General features: G+C 45.2%; 1 protein-coding gene across 1 annotated transcript in view; it reads left to right on the forward strand.

Moving 5' to 3' along the window:
• Nucleotides 1-23,489, forward strand: part of olfm3a (olfactomedin 3a) — a 74,172-nt gene extending 50,683 nt beyond the window's left edge. The window contains exon 6 of the mRNA XM_048539954.2: nt 22,157-23,489. Coding sequence (XP_048395911.1) covers nt 22,157-22,852 — 696 coding nt within the window. The 3' untranslated portion in view covers nt 22,853-23,489. The remainder of the gene's footprint in view (nt 1-22,156) is intronic.
• Nucleotides 23,490-23,985: the final 496 nt, after the last annotated feature.

Here is a 23,985-nt window from a genome sequence, read left to right on the forward strand (position 1 = left end):
TGAAGTTCCTGGTTCGCCAGGGAGTGCAGTTAGACCCATTTGTGGCATCACAAATGGCTTTGCTGTCCAGGAAGGGAGGAAGAAGACAGGAATAGTGATAGTGACATGGGATTTGTTCATTAGGGAAATAGATTGGCATTTCTGTGGCTGTAAATGTGACCGCAGATTGATACATTCGCTCCCTGGTGCCATCTTCAAGGGAATCACAGAGAAGCTACAGGATGAGCAGAAAGGGGTTATGGTCCACATTGAGACCAAGGATTTAGGTAGGACAGGGGATATGGTTTCATAATGTGAATTTTAGGGAGCTAGGTAGAAAATTAGACAGCAGGACTTCAAATGTAATAACTTTCCGATCACTCCCATTGGCACATGCAACTTCATCTGTTTCAAATATATATTCAGCTCTCTTTTGAAACCTCCTATGGAACCTGCCTCCTCCATTCTCCCAGGCAGCGCATTCCAAATCCTGACAACTCTCTGAGTAAAGACATTTGATTGATATGAGCTGCTATTTTGAAAATGTTATAGCTTATAGGTCACATTACCAAAAGGATGTGGATGCTTTGGAGAGGGTGCAGAGGAGGTTCAACAGGATGTTGCCTGGTATGGAGGGTGCTCGCTATGAAGAGAGGTTGAGTAGATTAGGATTATTTTCATTAGAAAGACGGAGATTGAGGGGGGACCTGATTGAGGTCTACAAAATCATGAGGGGTATAGACAGGGTGGATAGCAAGAAGCTTCTTCCCAGAGTGGGGGACTCAATTACTCGGGGTCATGAGTTCAAAGTGAGAGGAGGAAAGTTTAAGGGAGAAATGCATGGAAAGTTCTTTATGCAGAGGGTGGTGAGTGCCTGGAATGCGGAGGTGGTAGACGCAGACACATTAGCGTCTTTTAAGATATATTTGGACAGGTACATGGATGGGCAGGGAGCAAATGGACACAGACTGTTAGAAAATAGATGGCAGGTGAGACAGAGGATCTCGATCGGCGCAGGCTTGGAGGGCCGAAGGGCCTGTTCCTGCGCTGTAATTTTCTTTGTTCTTTGTTCTTATGATAAGAATAGAAGTCATTGAATCCCTACAGTGTGGAAACAGGTTCTTAGGCCCAACAAGTCCACACCAAACCTCACAGCATCCCACCCAGACCCATCCCCTTGTAACTCACCTAATCTACACATCCCTATACATTATGGGCAATTTAGCATGGCCAATCCACCTAACTTGCACATGTGTTGACTGTGGGAAGAAACCCATGCAGACACAGGGAAAATATGAAACCCCACACAGACAGGCACACAAGGCTGGAATTGAACCCAGGTCCCTGGCACTGTGAGGCAGCAGTGTTAACCACTGAACCACCGTGCTATCACTTCCTTTTTCATTTTGTCTATTAATGTAACAACAGTTCTTTACTTTTGCAGCCCAGTCCTTTCGCAATAAGTGCCAGGATTCCATGTGTCTTTCTTATTATATGCAATATCTGCATACTCACTTTCTGCAGTTCATCGTAGAATAGAAGTTACTTTCAAGATTGAAGGTAAACAAGAGAAATATAAATGAAAAGACCAGCATGAAATTTTAAAAAATCAACTCAGTAACTAAATAAATAAAGTAGAGATGCAGGATCGGGAGATGTGATACCACCTTAATAAGACGCACAACACACCTTCCTTTTTAATAAAATGTGAGGCTGGATGAACACAGCAGGCCAAGCAGCATCTCAGGAGCACAAAAGCTGACGTTTCGGGCCTAGACCCTTCATCAGAGAGGGGGATGGGGGGAGGGAACTGGAATAAATAGGGAGAGAGGGGGAGGCGGACCGAAGATGGAGAGTAAAGAAGATAGGTGGAGAGAGTGTAGGTGGGGAGGTAGGGAGGGGATAGGTCAGTCCAGGGAAGACGGACAGGTCAAGGAGGTGGGATGGGGTTAGTAGGTAGCTGGGGGTGCGGCTTGGGGTGGGAGGAAGGGATGGGTGAGAGGAAGAACTGGTTAGGGAGGCAGAGACAGGTTGGACTGGTTGTGTGGTGCAGTGGGGGGAGGGGACGAACTGGGCTGGTTTAGGGATGCAGTAGGGGAAGGGGAGATTTTGAAACTGGTGAAGTCCACATTGATACCATATGGCTGCAGGGTTCCAAGGCGGAATATGAGTTGCTGTTCCTGCAACCTTCGGGTGGTATCATTGTGGCACTGCAGGAGGCCCATGATGGACATGTCATCTAGAGTCTCCCGCGTCTCCCGTATTTCCCGCAACACATCCCTCACACCCCGCCCCCGCCACAACCGCCCCAAGAGGATCCCCCTCGTTCTCACACACCACCCTACCAACCTCCGGATACAACGCATTATCCTCCGACATCATTCATCATTTTATTATCTTGGAATTCTCCAGCATCTGCAGTTCCCATTATCTCTGACACCTTCCTTTTTAATAGGAACTAGGTTCAGAGATTCAACACTCCCTTCCCTGAGATTATCCTCCACCAATTCTTTCTCTTTGGTGAATACCAACACATAGTATTCATGTAGGACCTCACCTACGTCTTCTGGAGACACACCACCTTCACGAGAACTGAGCTGCCATTCTTTGGTGTCATCTTTCCTCCATTGATGTCATTGCTGTCATGAGTCCGTTGAACCTGTTGAATCCCAAGCTGGGCTCAAACCTGACACCGGGCCCACCACATCAAAGCAGTCGGTACCTTGCTCTGGATTATGTTGCTGCTGCCACCTCCTGGCACTGCCATTTCAGCAAAAGAAACTACCACTGCCAAATCCCAGGAACGAACTGCGACTGCCGACACCCCGGGAAGGGGATCACTTCTGCTGCTGCCTATCTAATCATCACCCCTTGACAGTCAATGATGATACAATTACAGAAACCCCACTATCAACATCCTGGGGTTACCATTGACCAAAAACTCAACTGTACTCAGCATATAATGCAGTTGCTACAAAAGCAGTCAGTGACTCGGAACATTATGGTGAGTAGCTAATCCTCTGACTCCCAAAGCCTCTCCAAAACTATAAGGCACAAGTCAGGAGTGTCATGGAATACTCCCCACTTGCCTGGATGGATGCAGTTGCAACAACACTCAGGAAGCTTGACATCATCGAGGTCAAAGCAGCCCACTTGATTGGCATCACATCCAAAAGCATCCACTCCCTCCCCCATCAACATTCAGTAGCAGGAGTGCCTAATATCTGCAAAATGCACTGCAGAAATTCACCAAAGATCCTTAGTCAGCTCCTTCCAAACACACAATCACTTCCATTTGGAAGGAGAAAGGCAGCAGATACAGGGAACACCGCCACCTGCAGGTTTTCCTCCAAACCAATCACCATCCTGATTTGGAAACATATTATTGATCTTTCACTATCACCGGTCAAAATCCTGGAATTTCCTCCCTGAGGGCAGCAGTTCAGAAGGCAGCTCACCACATCCTCAATGACAACTAGGAATAAGTATTAAATATTGGTCAGCCAGCAATGCCAACATCCCACATGCTAATAAAAAAAAGTCAAGAAATAACAGAAGCAAGCAAGAAGAATACAGCAATAATTGTGGGTGTCTTTAATTGAGTTAACCACGTTAGAAAGCTATGACAATGAATTCATGGTGTGCTTTATGGATAGTTTCCGAGAGCAATATGTCATGAAGCCAACCAGGGAGTAGACTAGGATAATAAAGTGTGGAGCTGGATGGACACAGCAGGCCAAGCAGCATCTCAGGACCACAAAAGCTAACGTTTCGAGCCTAGACCCTTCATCAGAGAGGGAGATGGGGTGAGGGTTCTGGAATAAATAGGGAGAGAGGGGGAGGCGGACCGAAATGGAGAGAAAAGAAGATAGGTGGAGAGGAGAGTATAGGTGGGGAGGTAGGGAGGGGATAGTTCGGTCCAGGGAAGACGGACAAGTCAAGGAGGTGGGATGAGGTTAGTAGGTAGGAAATGGAGGAGCAGCTTGAGGTGGGAGGAAGGGATGGGTGAGAGGAAGAACAGGTTAGGGAGGCAGAGACAGGCTGGGCTGGTTGTGTGATGCAGTGGGGGGAGGGGACGAGCTGGTCTGGTTTTGGGATACAGTGGGGGAAGAGGAGATTTTGAAGCTGGTGAAGTCCACATTGATACCATTGGGCTGCAGGGTTCCCAAGCGGAATATGAGTTGCTGTTCCTGCAACCTTCGGGTGGCATCATTGTGGCACTGCAGGAGGCCCATGATGGACATATCGTCTAAAGAATGGGAGGGGGAGTTGAAATGGTTTGCGACTGGGAGGTGCAGTTGTTTGTTGCGAAACAAGTGGAGGTGTTCTGCAAAGCGGTCCCCAAGCCTCCGCTTGGTTTCCCCAATGTAGAGGAAGCCACACCGGTTACAATGGATACAGTATACCACATTGGCAGATGTGCAGGTGAACCTCTGCTTAATATGGAAAGTCATCTTGGGGCCTGGGATGGTGGTGAGGGAGGAGGTGTGGGGGCAAGTGTAGCACTTCCTGTGGTTGCAGGGGAAGGTGCCAGGTGTGGTGGGGTTGGTGGGGAGTGTGGAGCGAACAAGGGAGTCATGGACAGAGTGGTCTCTCTGGAAGGTAGACAAGGGTGGGGATGGAAAAATGTCTTGGGTGGTGGGGTCGGATTGTAGATGGCGGAAGTGTCGGAGGATGATGCGTTGTATCCAGAGGTTGGTGGGGTGGTGTGTGAGAACGAGTGGGATCCTCTTTGGGCGGTTGTGGCGGGGGCGGGGTGTGAGGGATGTGTTTGCGGGAAATGTGGGAGACGCGGTCAAGGGCATTCTCGACCACTGTGGGGTAAAGTTGCGGTCCTTGAAGAACTTGGACATCTGGGACGTGCGGGAGTGGAATGCCTCATCCTGGGAGCAGATGCGGCAGAGGCGGAGGAATTGGGAATAGGGGATGGAATTTTTGCAGGAGGGTGGGTGGGAGGAGGTGTATTCTTGGTAGCTGTGGGAGTCGTTGGGTTTGAAATGGACATCAGTTTCTAGCTGGTTACTTGAGATGGAGACTGAGAGGTCCAGGAAGGTGAGGGATGTGTTGGAGATGGCCCAGGTGAACTTGAGGTTGGGGTGGAAGGTGTTGGTGAAGTGGATGAACTGTTCGAGCTCCTCTGGGGAGCAAGAGGCAGCGCCGATACAGTCATCAATGTAACGGAGGAAGAGGTGGGATTTGGGGCCTGTGTAGATGCGGAAGAGGGACTGTTCCATGTAACCTACAAAGAGGCAGGCATAGCTGGGTCCCATGCGGGTACCCATGGCCATCCCCTTTGTCTGTAGAAAGTGGGAGGAATTGAGAGGGAAGTTATTGAGGGTGAGGACGAGCTCGGCTAGGCGGATGAGAGTGTCAGTGGAGGGGGACTGGTTGGGCCTGCGGGACAGGAAGAAGCGGAGGGTCTTGAGGCCATCTGCATGAGGAATACAGGTGTATAGGGACTGGACATCCATGGTGAAAATGAGGTGTTGGGGGCCAGGGGATTGGAAGTCCTGGAGGAGGTGGAGGGCGTGGGTGGTGTCACAGACGTAGGTGGGGAGTTCCTGGACCAAAGGGGAGAAAATGGAGCCCAGATAGGTGGAGATGAGTTCAGTGGGGCAGAAACAGGCTGAGACAATGGGTCAGCCAGGGCAGGCAGGTTTGTGGATTTTGGGAAGGAGATAGAAACGGGCCGGGCAGGGTTGGGGAATAATAAGGTTGGAGGCTGTGGGTGGGAAGTTGCCTGAGGTGATGAGGTCATGGATGGTATTGGAGGTGATGGTTTGGTGCTCGGTGGTAGGATCATGATCAAGGGGGCGGTAGGAGGAGGTGTCGGAGAGTTGGCGTCTGGCCTCGGCGATGTAGAGGTCAGTGCGCCATACTACCACTGCGCCACCCTTGTCTGCGGGTTTGATGGTGAGGTTGGGGTTGGAGCGGAGGGCTGCCCGTTTTGCGGGGGAGAGGTTGGAGTGGGTGAGAGGGGTAGAGAGGTTGAGGCGGTTAATGTCTCGATGGCAGTTAGAGATGAAGAGGTCGAGGGAGGGTAGGAGGCCTGGGGGTGGTGTCCAGGAGGAGGACTTGTATTGGAGGCAGGTGAAGGGGTCAGTGGAGGGAGGGTTAGGCTCCCAGTTAAAGAAGTAAGCATGGAGGCGAAGGCGGCGGAAAAATTGCTCGGTGTCCAAACGTGACTGGTATTCGTTGATGTGTGGTTGTAGGGGGACAAAGGTGAGCCCCTTGCTTAGGACTGACCGTTCGTCCTCAGTCAGTGGCAGGTCTGAGGGGATGGTGACGATTGTGCTCCTGAGATGCTGCTTGGCCTGCTGTGTTCATCCAGCTCCACACTTTATTATCTTGGATTCTCCAGCATCTGCAGTTCCCATTATCAGGGAGTAGACTATCCTGGATCTGGTAATGGATAATGAGACAGGTTTAATGAGTGACCTCCAAGTAAAAGATCCCATGAGAAGTAGAGATCACAAAATGATAGATTGTGCTCCTGAGATGCTGCTTGGCCTGCTGTGTTCATCCAGCTTCACACTTTATTATCTTGAATTTAATGTTCTGTTTGTGTGAGAGCAACGTGGGTCAGAAACAACTGTGTTTAATTTAAATAATGGCCATCACAATGTGGATAGAATTAGCTAAATTGGACTGAATGGATTGATTAGCAGGAACAACAGTAAACAGGCAGTGGTAGGCATTTGAGGTGGTAATTCATGACTCTCAACAAAAATACATTCTTGTTAGGATCAAAGATTTGAAGAGGGAGGATAGACCCCTCCAGAGCTAACCAAGGAAGTTAGGAGAATACTAAGTTGAAAGAAAAACCCATATAAGGAGGCCAACGTCAGTGATAGCCCCAAAAATTGTGATAATTTTGAAATCCAGCAAAGGTGGATTAAAACGATAATAAAGATTTATACTTATAAAAGAATGGATTTAAAGTTGCAAGTGGGTGTGGGGGTGGGTTGAGTAATGGGCCTAGTTTGAAAATACTGGTGACGGCTAATGAAAGAAGATGGGAAACAGGGAAATCTAAGACATTAGCTGGCTAGCCACCCTATCTATGCCCCACTGGTTTTAAAAACTTCCTTAAGGTCAGCCTTCAGCCTCTTCCACTCCAGAGGAAAAAAAATTAGCCTATCCAACCTATCTTACAACTCAAATACTGCAGTCTCAGTAACTTCCCAGTAAACCTTTTTGCACCCTTTCCGGTTTAATAACACCCTTCGAATAGCAGGGTGACCAGGATTGTACACAGTACATCACATGAGATAAGGTGAAAAGCATGTCTTTACCCCAGGGTAGAAGAGTCCAAAAATAGAAGGCATAGGTTTAGGGTGAGAGGGGAATGATTTAAAAGGGACTTCAGGGACACCATTAAGTGAGTGTGTGGATGGAACGTGCTGCCAGAGGAAGTGGAGACAATTACAATGTTCAAAAGATATTTGGACAGGTGCAAGGATCGGAAAGATTTACAAAGATGTGGGACAAACGCAGACAAATAGGACGAGTTCCATTTCAGAAACCTGGTTGGGCTGAAGGGCCTGTTTCCATGCTGTATAAATCTATGACTCTAAGTGTTAGAAAGATTGAGTGTTGACAGGGAATAAAGAAATGGTTGCCTCCTCATGGTAGGAAAGACATAATAACTGGTCGAAATCATATGATCAAAAAAAATGTGCAAAATAATCAGAGGTATAGATAGAGTTGACAACCAGAGATTATTTCCAAGGGTGGAGGTAGCCATTATGAGAGGGCATAGAACATAGATCATTACAGCGCAGTACAGGCCCTTCGGCCCTCAATGTTGCGCCAACCTGTGAAACCAAACTGAAGCCCATCTAACCTACACTATTCCATTATCATCCATATGTTTATCCAATGACCATTTAAATGCCCTTAAAGTTGGCGAATCTACTACTGTTGCAGGCAGGGCATTCCATGCCCTTACTACTCTCTGAGTAAAGAATCTACCTCTGACATCTGTCCGATATCTATCACCCCTCAATTTAAAGCTATGTCCCCTCATGCTAGCTATCACCATCCTAGGAAAAACGCTCTCACTGTCCACCTTATCTAACCCTCTGATCATCTTGTATGTCTCTATTGTTGCCTCTCAACCTTCTTCTCTCTAACAAAAAAAGCCTCAAGTCCCTCAGCCTCTCCTCATAAGACCTTCCCTCCAGACCAGGCAACATCCTGGTAAATCTCTGCACCCTTTCCAAAGCTTCCACATCCTTCTTATAATGCAGTGACCAGAACTGTATGCAATACTCCAAGTGCGGCCACATCAGAGTGTTGTACAGCTGCAACATGACCTCATGGCTCCTAAACTCAATCCCTCTACCAGTAAAACCTAACACACCGTACGCCTTCTTAACAGCCCTATCAACCTGGGTGGCAACTTTCAGGGATCTATGTACATGGACACCGTGATCTCTCTGCTCATCCACAGTACTAAGAATCTTACCATTAGCCCAGTACTCTGTATTCCTGTTACTCCTTCCAAAGTGAGTCACCTCACGCTTTTCTGCATTAAACTCCATTTGCCACCTCTCAGCCCAGATCTGCAGCTTATCTATGTCCCTCTGTAACTCAGAGAGTAGTAAGGGAATGGAACGCTTTGCCTGCAACGGTAGTAGATTCGCCAACTTTAGGTACATTTAAGTCGTCATTGGACAAGCGTGTGGACGTACATGGAATAGTGTAGGTTAGATGGGCTTGAGATCGATATGACAGGTCGGCACAACATTGAGGGCCGAAGGGCCTGTACTGTGCTGTAATGTTCTATGATCTCTGTTCTATGTTACCTATGACCCCCTGTAACCTGCAACATCCTTCTGCACTATCCACAACTCCACCGACTTTAGTATTATCTGCAAATTTACTAACCCATCCTATGCTCTCATCCAGGTCATTTATAAAAATGACAAACAGCAGTGGACCCAACACCGACCCTTGCAGTACACCACTAGTAACTGGTCTCCGGGATGAACATTTCCCATCAACCACCACCCTCTGCTTTCTTACAGCAAGCCAATTTCTGATCCAAACCGCTAAATCACCCTCAATGCCATGCCTCTGTGTTGACTATCCCTAATCAAATTATTCCTTTCTAGATGATAATACATCCTCTCTCTTATAATTCTTTCCAACACTTTACCCACAACCGAAGTAAGGCTCACTGGTCTATAATTACCAGGGTTGTCTCTACTCCCCTACTTGAACAAGGGGACAACATTTGCTATCCTCTGGTCTTCTGGCTCTATTCCTGTAGACTATAATGACACAAAGATCAAAGCCAAAGGCTCTGCAATCTCCTCCCTAGCTTCCCAGAGAATCCTAGGATAAATCCCATCTGGACCATGGTAGTTATCTATTTTCACACCTTCTAGAATTGCTAACACCCCCTCCTTGTGAACATCAATCCCGTCTAGTCTAAGAACCTGTATCTCAGTATTTTCCTTGACAACATTGTCTTTTTCCTGTGTGAATACTGAAGAAAAATATTCATTTAGCGCCTCTCCTATCTCTTTAGCCTCCATGCACAATTTCCCACGACTGTCCTTGACTGACCCTAATCTTACTTTAGTTTAAGTGAGTGGAGGTAGATATAGGGGAGACATCAGAGGAAGGTTCTTTACTCAGAGAGTGGTCGGGGCGTGGAATGTATTGCCAGAGCGGATAGTGGAGTCGGCCCCATTAGGGGCATTTAAGTGGCTATTAGATCGGCAAATGGATGATAGCAGTGGTGGAGGTCAGATAGGCTTTAGGTTTAGGGTAAAAGTTCAGCGCAACATCGTGGGCCAAAGGTCCTGCACTATGCTGTGCTGATCTATGTTCTATATTTTTAAAAATTCATTCAAGGGATGTGGGTCTTACTAGCCAGAATAGCATTTATTGCCCATCCCTAATTGCCCAGAGGGCAGTTAAGAGTCAACCACATTGATATGAGGCTAGAGTCACATGTAGGCCAGACCAGGTAAGGATGGTGGATTTGCTTGCCCAAAGGACATTTGTAGGAGGTATGAACAAAGAACAAAGAAAATTACAGCACAGGAACAGGGTCTTTCGCCCTCCAAGCCTGTGCCGATCCAAATCCTCTATCCAAACTTGTTGCCTATTTTCCAAGGATCTGTATCGCTCTGCTCCCTGTTCATTCATGTACCTGTCTAGATACATCTTAAATGAAGTTATCGTGCCCGCCTCTACCACCTCCGCTGGCAACGCGTTCCAGGCACCCATCACCCTCTGAGTAAAGAACTTTCCATGCATAACTTCCTTAAACTTCTCCCCTCTCACCTTGAAATCATGACCACCTCGTAATTGAGTCCTCCACTGTGGGAAAAAGCTTCTTGCTATCCACCCTGTCTATACCTCTCATTATTCTGTAGACCTCAATCAGGTCCTCCCTCAACCTCCGTCTTTCTAATGAAAATAATCCTAATCTAATCAACCTCTCTTCATAGCTAGCACCCTCCATACCAGGCAACATCCTGGTGAACCTCCTTTGCACCCTCTCCAAAGCATCCGCCTCCTTTTGGTAATGTGGCAACCAGAACTGTATGTAGTATTCCAAATATGGTCGAAACAAAATCCTATACAACTGTAACATGACCTGCCAACTCTTGTACTCAATACCCTGTCCAATGAAAGAAAGCATGCCATATGCCTTCTTGACCACTCTATCGACCTGCATTGCCACCTTCAGAGTACAATGGACCTAAACACCCAGATCTCTCTGTGCATCAATTTTCCCCAGGACTTGTCCATTCACCATATAGTTTGCTCTTGAATTGGATCTTCTGAAAGGCATGGTTAGTAAGTTTTCAGATGACACCAAAATTGGAAGTGTAGTGAACAGCGAAGAAAGTTACCTCAAAGTACAAAAGAATCTTGAGCAAATGGGCCAATGGGCAGAAGAGTGGCAGATGGAATTTAGTTTAGACATATGTGAGGTGCTGCATTTTGGAAAAGCACTCAGGGCCAAACTTATATACTTAACGGTAAGGTCCTGGGGAGCACTGCTGAACAAAGGGACCTTGGAGTGCAGGTTCATAGTTCTTTGTGGAACTGCAGTTCGATAGGGCAGTGAAGAGGGTGTTTGGTCTGCTTGCATTCATTGATCAGTGCATTGCGTATAGAAACTGAAAGAACTGTTGATACTGTAAATCAGGAGCAAAAACAGAAGTTGCCAGAAAAGCTCAGCACGTCAGGCAGCAACTGTGAAGAAAAAATCAGAGTTTACATTTCGGGTCTGGTGACCCTTCCTCAGGGCCACTGGACAAGAAACGTTAACTCTGATTTTCTTCTTCACAAATGTTGCCAGACCTGCTGAGCTTTTCTTGCAACTTCTGTTTTTGTTGTTGTCATTGCGTACAGGAGTTGGGAGGTCATGTTGTGGCTGTACAGGATATTGGTTAGGCTGCTTTTGGAACACTGCTTGCAATTCTGGTCTCCCTACTATTAGGAAGGATGTTGTGAAACTTGAAAGGGTTCAGAAAAGATTTACAAGGATTGTCGGAGGGTTTGAGCTAAAGGGAGAGGCTGAATAGGCTGGGGCTATTTTCCCTGGACTGTTGGAGGCTGAGGACTGACCTTATAGATGGTTATAAAATCATGAGGGGCACGGATAGGCTAAATAGACAAGGTCTTTTTCTCAGGCTAGGGGAGCCCAAAACTAGAGGGCATAGGTTTAACGTGAGAGGGGAAAGATTTAAAAGGAGCTTAAGGGTCAGGTTTTTCACACAGAGGGTGATGCATGAGAAAAAGGAGCTACCTGAGGAAGTGGTGGATGCTGGTACAATTATCCTCTGAGAGAAGGAATTACTCTATATCTGTGTCTCAAAAGGGCAACCTCTTATTCTGAGATTTATACTTGTTGGTCCTGGAAGTTGAAACAACCTCTCCGCATCCAAACTATCAAATCCCCTAAAAGTTGTGTATGTTTTGATTAGAATGCCTCTCATTCTTCACAACCCTAATGAGTACAGGCCCAACTTACTCTATTCCGTGTTTCTGTTAAATTTCTACGGTTTAAGAAATTGTGGGCTGTAGTCCGTTGTTTCAAATTTATGAGAAATAATAGAATCGAGTCAGAGTCATACAGCATGGAAACAGATCCTCTGGTCCAACTAGCCATGCCAAACATAATCCCAAACTAAAATTGCCCCACCTGCCTGCTCCTGGCCCATATCCTTCCGAATTTTCCTGTTCGTGTACTTGTCCAGGTGTCTTTTAAATGTTGTAATTTTACCGCATCCAATACTTCATCAGGAAGTACATTCTGCATGCGAACCACTCTCTGTGTAAAAAGATTTGCCTCTTATGTCTTTTTTGGATCTCTCTCCTCTCATTTAAAAATGTATCCCCTAATCTTAAAATTCCTCACCCTAGGCAGAAGACAGCTACCACCAACTCTACCTGTACCTCTTATTATTTTATAAACTTCTTTCAGGTCGCCTCTCAACTTGTGATAAAAGTCCCAGCCTATCCACCCTTTCCTTATAACTCAAACCTACAATACCCGGCAGCATCCTGGTAAATCTCTTCTGAACCCTCTCCAGCTTGATGATATCCTTCCTGTAACTGGGTGGCCAGAACTGGACACAGTATTCCAGAAGAGGCCTCACCAATGTCCCGTACAACCTTAACATAGCTTCCCAACTCTTATATTCAAAGGACCGAGCAGTGAAGGCAAGCATGCCACATGCCTTTTTAACCATTCTCTCTAAATGTGACGGAAACTTTAAAGAATTATGTACCTGCAGCCCTAGCTCCCTCTGTTCTACAACTCTACCCAAGGCCCTACCATTAACTGTATAAGCCCTAGGATGGTGACGGCGAGCACGAGGAGGCATAGCTTTAAATTGAGGGGTGAAAGATATAGGACAGATGTCAGACATAGTTTTTTTACTCAGAGAGTAGTAAGGGAATGGAACGCTTTGCCTGCAACGGTAGTAGATTCTCCAACTTTAGGTACATTTAAGTCGTCATTGGACAAGCATATGGACGTACATGGAATAGTGTAGGTTAGATGGGCTTGAGATCGGTATGACAGGTCGGCACAACATCGAGGGCCGAAGGGCCTGTACTGTGCTGTAATGTTCTATGTTCTATGTTCTAAAAGGCATCTGGATGGGTATATGACTAAGGAAGAGTTTAGAGGGATAGGGGCCAAATTTTGGCAGATGGGACTAGATTTATCTAGGATATCTGTTTGGTATGGTCAAGTTGGACCAAAGAGTCTATTTCTGTGCTTTTCATCCCTATGACTCTACTAAACCAGATGGGTTTTTCCAACAATCGACAATGGATTCATGGTCATCATTAGATGGTTAATTCCTGATACTTATTGAATTCAAACTCCATCATCTGCCATGGTGTGATTTGACCCAGGTTGCTACATTACTTGCGTCTCTGGATTAACATTCCTGTGATAATACCACTAGGCCATTACCCCCACTCTAGCGAGTGAGTATAGTGGAGTATGGAGTATAGTGGCCAAAATTGGGAAATTGGAAGCAGAAATTTCTCTAGCAGGATATGACACGGTAGAACTGACAGAAACGTGGCTCAGGCCAGAACAGGGCTGATACTTAACACCCCAGCTTAGAGGTATTTTAGAAGAAACAAGGTGGGTATAAAGGGAGAATGTGTAGTAGCCTTGGTGAAAGATAGTACCATTGCTTTTGAACAAGAGCCATTTCCTGAATTATAATCTATATGGTTGCAGGTGAGAAACAGGAAGGGAGTAGTGACCTTGTTGGGTAGTTATTATAGATCTCCAAATAGTGAGGAAGGAGTAGAAGAGATAATTTTTAGGCAGATTATGGAAATCTGCAGGACAAGTAGGGTTCTGATAATTGGTGATTTTAATTACCTGAGGGCAGACTGAGAGAAAAATAGATTGTGGGGCATTGAAGGGGAGAAATTCTTGCAATGTGTGCGGGAGGATTTTCTGGAACAGTACATTTCCAGGCCTCCTAGGGAGGGGGTTGAGCTGGGTCTGGTCCCAAGAAATGAAGCAAGCAGAATGCAGGAGCATTCAGGAAATAGCAATCATAATATAATAAGGTTCAATATTAAGTTGGAAAAGGATAAAAATTAGTCAAGGATTAAGATCCCAGACTGGAAAAGGGCAGATAACAGGGGTCTAAAATGTTGAACCGGAGTAGGTTGATTCAAAACATATTTTGGTGAATGAAACAATGGTTGAAAATGGAAGACTCAGAGATGAATAGAGTGCAAGCTTGGTACATACCCATGAGAATTAACTACGGGATATCCAAAACTCAAGTACCCTGGATGACTAAGGATCTTGAAAATAAGGCAGGGAAAAGAGGCATGGGATGCATACCAGAATCATAGTAGCAAAGAAATCAAGAAGAATATCTCAAATGCAGGAGAAAAGCTAAGGCTGGAATAAGGAAAGCTAAGACGAAACATGAGGAAAGGATGGCAGGCTCTGCTAAAACAAATAGTTGAATGTTCTTCAAACATATTAACAATCAAAGATTACCAAAAGGTAGAGAGATGCCTATTATGGAACAAACAGGATAAACTGCTCCCGAAAGCAAAGCGTACAGCAGAGGTATGAAAAGAATATTTGGCTTCTGTCTTTGCCAAATTAGAAGATGATGACAATGGCCCAGTTAAAAATGTGAGTGTTGAGCAACTGAAGAGTATCATAAGAAGAGATACTAAAAAGACTAGCAAACCTCCAGGTAGTGAAGTTGCCAGGCCTGGATGGGATGAATCCGAGATTGCTGAGAGAGTTGTGGGAGAAACCATGGAGCTATTGAGAGAAATTTTCCAGGTCTGTCTGAATACAGGAGGATTGTAAATATGACACTGTTGTTAAAAGAAGGTGCAGGGGAAAACATAGTAAACTACAGTCTTGCCATCTTGAAATCAATGATGGGAAACATGATAGAGGCCATAATACGGGATAAGATAAAAATACACTTAGAGAGAAATAAATACTAGACTGACACCATGGCTTTGTCAAAGGCAGGACCAGTCTGCCAAATCTGATTGAGTTCTTTGAGGAGGTGACACCAGTAGTGAACAAGGGTATTGTTGATGTTGTACATTTGTATTTTCAGAAAGGATTTGATACGGTGCCACATGGCAGGTGGGTTAGCAAAGTAGAAACATTTGGGATTGATTGGTCCTTGGCAGCATGGATTAGACATTGGCTAGAAGATAAGAAACAGAGTGTTGATATAGATGGGCATTTCTCAGATTGGAGACGAGTTGAAAGTGGTTTTTCCCAGGGATTGGTGTTGGAACTCTTTTAGAACATAGAACATAGAACAATACAGCGCAGAACAGGCCCTTCGGCCCTCGATGTTGTGCCGACCTGTGAACTGATCTAAGCCCCTCCCCCATCATTATCCATATGCTTATCCAAGGACTGTTTAAATGCTCCTAATGTGGCTGAGTTAACTACATTGGCAGGCAGAGCATTCCACGCCCTTGTCACTCTCTGAGTAAAGAACCTGCCTCTGACATCTGTCTTAAATCTATCACCCCTCAATTTGTAGCTATGCCCCTTGTACGAGCTGACGTCATCATCCTCAGAAAAAGACTCTCACTGTCCACCCTATCTAATCCTCCGATCATCTTGTTATGTCTCTATTAAATCCTCTCAGCCTCCTTCTCTCCAATGAGAACAGACCCATGTCCCTCAGCCTTTCTCAAAAAGGCCTGCGCTCCAGACCAGGCAACATCCTGGTAAATCTCCTCTGCACCTTTTCCAATGCTTCCACATCTATCCTGTAAAGGGGTGACCAGAACTGTACGCAGTATTCCAAATGAGGCCTCACTAGCGTTTTGTACAGTTGCAGCATGATATCACGGCTCCGGAACTCAATCCCTCTACCAATAAAACCTAACACACCGTAAGCCTTCTTAACAGCACTATCAACCTGGGTGGCAACTTTCAGGGATCTATGTACATGGACACCAAGATCCCTCTGCACATCCACACTACAAAGAATTTTCCCATTGACCCAGTATTCTGCCTTCCTATTATTGTTCCCAAAGTGAATCACCTCACATTTATCCATATTGAACTCCATTTGCCACCTTTCAGCCCAATTCTGCAGTTTATCCGAGTCTCCCTGCAACCTGCAACATTCTTCCACACTGTCCACCACTTCACCGACTTTAGTGTCATCTGCAAACTTACTAACCCTTCCACCTATGCCTGCGTCCAAGTCATTTATAAAAATGACAAACAGCAGTGGTCCCAAAACAGATCCTTGAGGCACACCACTAGTAACCGGACTCCAGGCTGAATATTTTCCATCAACCACCACTCGTTGCCTTCTTACAGAAGTGATAATGGGAACTGCAGAAGCTAGAGAAGTGTTGGTGAAGTGGATGAACTGTTCGAGCTCCTCTGGGGAGCAAGAGGCGGCACCGATACAGTCATCAATGTAACAGAGGAAGAGGTGGGATTTGGGGCCTGTGTAGGTGCGGAAGAGGGACTGTTCCACGTAACCTACAAAGAGGCAGGCATAGCTGGGGCCCAACACCTTCTACCCAACCTTCAGTTCACCTGGGCCATCTCCAGCACATCCCTCACCTTCCTGGACCTCTCAGTCTCCATCTCAGGCAACCAGCTTGTAACTGATGTCCATTTCAAGCCCTCCGACTCCCACAGCTACCTAGAATACACCTCCTCCCACCCACCCTCCTGCAAAAATTCCATCCCCTATTCCCAATTCCTCCGCCTCCGTTGCATCTGCTCCCACGATGAAGCATTCCACTCCAGCACATCCCAGATGTCCAAGTTCTTCAAAGACCGCAACTTTCCCCCCACAGTGGTCGAGAACAGCCTTGACCTCGTCTCCCGCATTTCCCGCAACACATCCCTCACACCCCGCCCCTGCCACAACCGCCCAAAGAGGATCCCCCTTGTTCTCACACACCACCCCACCAACCTCCGGATACAACGCATCATCCTCCGACACTTCCGCCATCTACAATCCGACCCCACCACCCAAGACATTTTTCCATCCCCACCCTTGTTTGCTTTCCGGAGAGACCACTCTGTCCATGACTCCCTTGTTCACTCCACACTCCCCTCCAACCCCACCACACCCGGCACCTTCCCCTGCAACCGCAGGAAATGCTACACTTGCCCCCACACCTCCTCCCTCACCCCATCCCAGGCCCCAAGATGACTTTCCAAATTAAGCAAAGGTTCACCTGCACATCTGCCAATGTGGTATACTGTATCCATTGTACCCGGTGTGGCTTCCTCTACATTGGGGAAACCAAGCGGAGGCTTGGGGACCGCTTTGCAGAACACCTCCATTCGGTTCGCAATAAACAACTGCACCTCCCAGTCGCGAACCATTTCCACTCCACCTCCCATTCTTTAGATGACATGTCCATCATGGGCCTCCTGCAGTGCCACAATGATGCCACTTGAAGGTTGCAGGAACAGCAACTCATATTCCGCTTGGGAACCCTGCAGCCCAATGGTATCAATGTGGACTTCACCAGCTTCAAAATCTCCCCTTTCCCCACCGCATCCCAAAACCAGCCCAGATCATCCCCTCCCCCCAATGCATCACACAACCAGCCCAGCTCTTCCCCTCCACCCACTGCATCCCAAAACCAGCCCAGCCTGTCTCTGCCTCCCTAACCTGTTCTTCCTCTCACCCATCCCTTCCTCCCACCCCAAGCCGCACCTCCACCTCCTGCTAACCTCATCCCACCTCCTTGACCTGTCCGTCTTCCCTGGACTGACCTATCCCCCCCCCGCCCCCCCCCCCCCACCTCCCCACCTATAGTCTCCTCTCCACCTGTCTTCTTTTCTCTCCATCTTCGGTCTGCCTCCCCCCTCTCCCTATTTATTCCAGAACCCTCACCCCATCCCCCTCTCTGATGAAGGGTCTAGGCCCGAAACGTCAGCTTTTGTGCTCCTGAGATGCTGCTTGGCCTGCTGTGTTCATCCAGCCTCACATTTTATTACCTTGCCTTCTTACAGAAAGCCAGTTTCTAATCCAAACTGCTAAATCTCCCTCAATCCTGTGCCTCTGTATTTTCTCCAATAGCCTACCATGTGGAACCTTATCAAAGGCTTTACTGAGGTCCATGTACACCACGTCAACTGCCCTTCCCTCATCTACATGCTTGGTCACCTTCTCAAAAAACTCAGTGAGGTTTGTGAGACACAACCTGCCCTTGACGAATCCATGCTGACTATCTTCAAACAAATTGTTGCTTGCTAGATGATTATAAATCCTATCTCTTATAATTCTTTCCAAAACTTTTCCTACAACAGACCTAAGCTCACAGGTTTATAATTACCTGGGTCATCTCTACTGCCCTTCTTGAACAAGGGCACAACATTTGCGATCCTCCAGTCCTCTGGCACTAAACCTGTAACAATGAGGACTCAAAGATCAAGGCCAAAGGCTCCGCCACCTCCTCCCTAGCTTCCCAGAGAATCCTCAGAAAAATCCCATCTGGCCCAGGGGTTTTATCTACCTTCACACCTTCTGGAATTGATAACACCTCCTCCTTACCAACTTTCATCCTTTCAATTCTAGTAGCCCGTAACTCAGTCATCTCCTCTATATTCTCCTGTTTCTCAGTGAAAACAGATGAGAAATAATCATTTTGCACCTCTGCAATCTCCACAGGGTCCACACACAATTTCCCACATCTGTCTTTGACTGGCCCTATTCCTACCCTAGTCATCCTCTTATTCCTCACATACCTATAGAAAGCTTTAGGGTTCTCCTTTATTCTACCTGCTAATGTCTGCTCATGTCCCCTCCTTGCTCTTCTTAACTGTCTCTTTAAATCCTTCCAAGCTAATCTGTAACACTTCATCGCCTCATCTGAACCATCTCATCTCATCGTCACATAAGCGTCTCTCTTCCGCATGGTTCCCTTACCTTATCACTTCCTCCCTGCCTGACAGGGACATAGCTATCAAGGACATGCAATATCTGTTCCTTAAACCAGCTCCACATTTCGATTGTCGCCTTCCCCTCCATTTTGCCAACCCATTCTATGCCTCCTAAGTCTTGCCTAATCGCATTATAATTGCCCTTCCCCCATCTATAACTCTTGCCCTGTGGCATGTTCCTATCCCTTTTCTGATTTATATAACTAATTTGAAGATGCGTGTTGAGGGCAATGTCCCTAAATTTACTAAATGATACGAAGCTAGGGAGAATAGTTAATTATGAGAATGATGCTGAGCGACTTCAGAGGAACATTGACAAGTTGGCCAAATTGACAGACACCTGCCGGATGAATTTCAATGCGCAGAAGTGTGAGGTAATGCAATTTGGTGGAAGAAATCCACAGAGACAATACAGGTTCAATGGAACAACTTTGAGGGGAGTACAGGAGCAGAGGGACCTCAAGGTTCACATGTGCTAATTCTCTGAAGATGGCCAGACAAGTTGAAACAATTATTGAGAAAGTTTATAGGATCCTTGGGTATATAAATAGAGGCCAAGAGCATAAAAGCAAGGAAGTGATGCAACACCTCTACAAATCATTGGTCTGACAACATTCCATAAGACCATAAGACATAGAAGTGGAAGTAAGGCCATTCGGCCCATCAAGTCCACTCCGCCATTTAAATCATGGCTGATGGGCATTTCAACTCCACTTCCCTGCACTCTCCCCGTAGCCCTTGAAGTATTGTGTTGCGTTCTGGGCAACTTACCTAAGGAAAGATGTTAGATCCTTGGAGAGGGTGCAACAGGCAATTACTAGAAATGATAACAGGAATGAGGGATTTTAGATACAAGGAATGCTTAGAGAAATTGGGCTTAATCTCCTTCGTACAGGGAAGATTAAGAGGTAACCTTATTGAAGTGATCCAAATTATGAATAATTTTGACATGATAAAGAAGGATATTCTGTTTCCCCTCGTTGGAATGTCAGTAACTAAGGGTCACAATTTCAAGATTATCAGCTATGAGTGAGATGAGGAGAAACGTCTTTACTCAGAGAGTTGCTAGGGTTTGGAATGCACTGCCTGGAAGAGTGGTGGAAGCTGATTTCACAGAAGATTTCAAAAGAGAGCTGGATACTTATTTGAAAGTGATGAATGTAAGGGGCTATGGATTTGGGGTGGAGAACGAGATCATTTAGGTAGCTTTTTTTCAGCCAGAACAGACACAATGAGCTGAATGCCCCCCTTCTGCTCTGTAAAATTCTATAATTCTATGACAGGTAAAATAAACTAGAACGGCAAATTAGCAAATATTATAAAATCTGATAGTAAAAGCTTTTTTAAATGTATAAAAAGGAAGAGACAATCAAATTGAACATAGGCTCCTTAGAAAATGAAACTGAGAGACAGTTTTGGGGAACAAGAAATTAGAGGAATAAAATGGATATTTCTGAGGCAGATACTTCAAACATTCCATTCTTTCTAAGGAAAATGATGGAGGAAATAAACATTATCACCATCATTAAAGAAATAGAATTAGACAAACTAAGGGATTAAAGGCATCTAAGTCCCCTGATCTTGACTGCTTCTATCTTATGATCTTAAAAGAGGTAAGTACAATGATTGTGGATTCATTGGATGTTAATTTTCAAAAAAAATCATTGGGTCCTGGAGAAAATCCAGAGAATAGGTAAACTGTTGATGCGACACCCCAATTCAAAATAAAGGAGAGAGCCAAAAAGTGGGTAACTATAGGCCATTTAGCCAAACATCTGTCATTGAAAAAGTATTGGAATTAATTATAAAGGAAGTAATAGCAGAACCTTTGGAAAGTCATGGTCTAATCAAGCAGAGTCAGCATGGCATCACGAAAGGGAAATCATATCTGACTAATTTGTTAGTTTTTTGCGGAAACCTCAATCAGCGTATTTAGAGAGGAACCAGTAGATGTGTTATATCTGGACTTCCAGAAGATGTTCAACAAGGTACCTCACAAGAGTTTGACTAATAAGAGCCCATGGTGTTGGAGGTGGTATATTTTCTTGGATAGACAATCGGCTCATGGAAAGGAAACATTGAATGGAGATAAAGGATTCTTTTTCAGATTGGTGACCAGTGGGGTTTTACAGGGACCAAAAACTGTTTATGATACGTATTAATGACTTGGAGGAAGAAGGTGAATGTACTGTAGCTAGATTTGTAGATCTCACAAAAAATAGGTGGAAGGGCAGGTTGCAAGATGAATACAAACAGTTTCCAGAGAGATACTGATAGTTTAAATAAATGGGCAAAGTGTTGGCAAATGGAATACAATATGGGAAAATGCAAAGTTCTTCATTTTGGAAAGGAGAACAAAAGAACCCAGAATATTATTTAAATGGAGAAAAGCTGCAACACAGAGAAACTTGGAGGTACTTACACATGAAACACAGAAAGCTCGCACACAGATGCAGCAGATAATCTGGAAGGCTACTGGAAAGTTGGTCCTTATTTCAAGGGGTTTGGAGTATAAGACTACAACTGTATACAGTGCAGGTGAGACTGAAGTACTGTGAGCAGTTTTGGAACCCATTTTTAAGGAAGTCTATTATTTCTTCGGAGGCAGTTCAGAGAAGGTTCACTAAGCTGATCCCTGGTATGGACGGATTGTCTTATGAACAAAGGCTGAACAGTTTCGGGTTCTATTCACTGGAAGTTAGAAGAATGGGCGATGACTACATTGAGCCATCTACAATTCTTAAGGGGCTTGATAAGATAAATCCTGAGCGACGTCTTCCCTCTTAGGACAGTCAGGACCAAAAAGCATAGTTTCAAAGTTAAGTGGCAACAATTTAAGACTGTGATGAGGAGGAATTTCTTCTCAGACAATTGAGGGTCTTTGGAACTCTTTGAAAGAGAGATGTGCAGGCAGAGTCCTAGTATATTTTTTAAGACTGAGATAGATAGATTCTTTATCGGTTGGGGATTCAAGATTTACAAGGAGAGTACACATGAAGACTGTTAGATCAGCCATGCTCCCACTGAATGGTGAGCAAGCTCGGGAGGCCAAATGGCCTACTCCTGCTCCTATTTCTTAAGGTCTTATAGTATATATGTGAAGAGGATATTAAAATTGGTAGGACAGGTTGAGAGGGTGCTAAAAATCTTTCTTTCTCTCTCTCTCTCTATCTGGGGAAAACTGTGTGCATTTAATTTTGGAGTAGAAGTATTGACCTAGCCTGTATTTTGCTCCAATAGGTGTGGTACATGGATGGATACACAAGCAGTAAAGTGGTTCGCGAATACAGATCAATGACAGCCTTTATGAATGGAGAGGATTACAGGCTCTACCGCCTGCCCTATCCCTGGGCAGGAACCAATCACCTGGTCTATAATGGCTCTCTCTACTTTAACAAGTACCAGAGCAACACCCTGGTGAAGTATAACTTTGAGACAGGCTCAGTATTGGCCCAGCGCAGCCTGGAGTATGCTGGCTTCAATAACATCTATCCATATACCTGGGGTGGTTTCTCTGACATTGACCTCATGGCTGATGAGGGTGGAATCTGGGCTGTCTATGCTACCAATCAGAATGCAGGAAATATTGTCATCAGCCAGCTTGATGAGCAGACCCTGGAGGTGCAGAAAAGCTGGGACACAGTCTATCCTAAGAGGAGTGCTGGTGAGGCCTTCATGATCTGTGGCACATTGTATGTCACCAATTCCCACCTGACTGGGGCCAAGGTCTACTTTGCATACTCCACCAAGACTTCAAGTTATGAGTATACAGACATCCCATTCCACAACCAGTACTTCCACATTTCCATGCTGGATTACAATGCCAGAGACCGAATGCTGTATGCCTGGAACAATGGCCATCAAGTTTTATTCAATGTCACCTTGTTCCACATCATTCAAACCCAGGAGGATCCAGAATCTCCTGGACAGCAGTAGCTTTGGACAGCCTGCTCATTCAGTGACAAACTTCCCTGAAGTGACAAGATTTTCTAAACTTCTTTTTCTCAATAGGTGAGCATCGAGTCAAAGTAATACAGGTCAATGGCTCGAGGATTGAGATCGAGTCTCTATGTAAACATGGTGTGATCAATTTCTGTCTCAACATGAGGTAATGTCTGTCCATTTGCCTTGTTCATCAAAACCAGAGGCTTCAGGAAACTGACTTGCATGAATTTGTATTCTTCCATTTTATCATTTTTTAAGAAAATGCTTTCTTTATATAACCTGACTTTTGTATAACTTTATACCCACAGTAACTACAGTCATGTGAGGATTGGATATCTGATTTAAATTGCTGTTATGACTAGTCTTTATTCTCCTTGCTTTCTGCTGGTACAGCAGTTTAGGACTATACCCAATGCCACCTGTAAATTTATGGTCAAATTCTATCATTGTCTTTGTGAGTAGGGTGCGTTGTGCACGGTATTTGATGAATGTAATTCCAGCTGCTATTATTGTTGAATTGCAATGTTTTATTGCATCATTCACTCAGAGCTAAATCATTTCTTTTATAAAATGTATCATCAACATGCATCTTTCTTAAAAGGCAAGATTAAAAAAGTTGTAAAATATTCATTTATTGTGTTTGGATTTTGATTGCAAAATCTTGGCTGCTTCCTGTTTTGAAGGGTTAGAATAATGGAATAAGCGTGCGTTGATACATGATCAAGTGAGGAGTTAAGGAAGAGAGTTGTGACTGATATATCAAGAAATAGACAGGGGTTTTCTTAAAACTTCTATAAGTAGATAGTTCTGCATACCACTCTCTGAATGTGTGGCCATGTGTCAATACAGTTGTGTATGATTGCAATGGGATTGCATTCATATTGGAATCGGAAGAAAAAGTTTTTTTAAAAATAAGTGAGTAGTTGAGGTGTGGCGGCTGCCTGGAAGTGGTGACAGCAAGTTCAGTTGAGAAATTGGAAGAAATAAAAAGATAAGGAAATACACAATGAATGGCAGGTCAGTAGAAAGTTCAGAGGTACAGAGGGATCTTGGGGGTGTTTGTACACAGATCTCTGAAGTTGGTAAGACAGGTTAATAAGGTAGTTAAGAAGGTCTCCAGGACA

Source organism: Stegostoma tigrinum, chromosome 8 (genome assembly GCF_030684315.1).
Source record: "Stegostoma tigrinum isolate sSteTig4 chromosome 8, sSteTig4.hap1, whole genome shotgun sequence".
Taxonomy (NCBI): domain Eukaryota; kingdom Metazoa; phylum Chordata; class Chondrichthyes; order Orectolobiformes; family Stegostomatidae; genus Stegostoma; species Stegostoma tigrinum.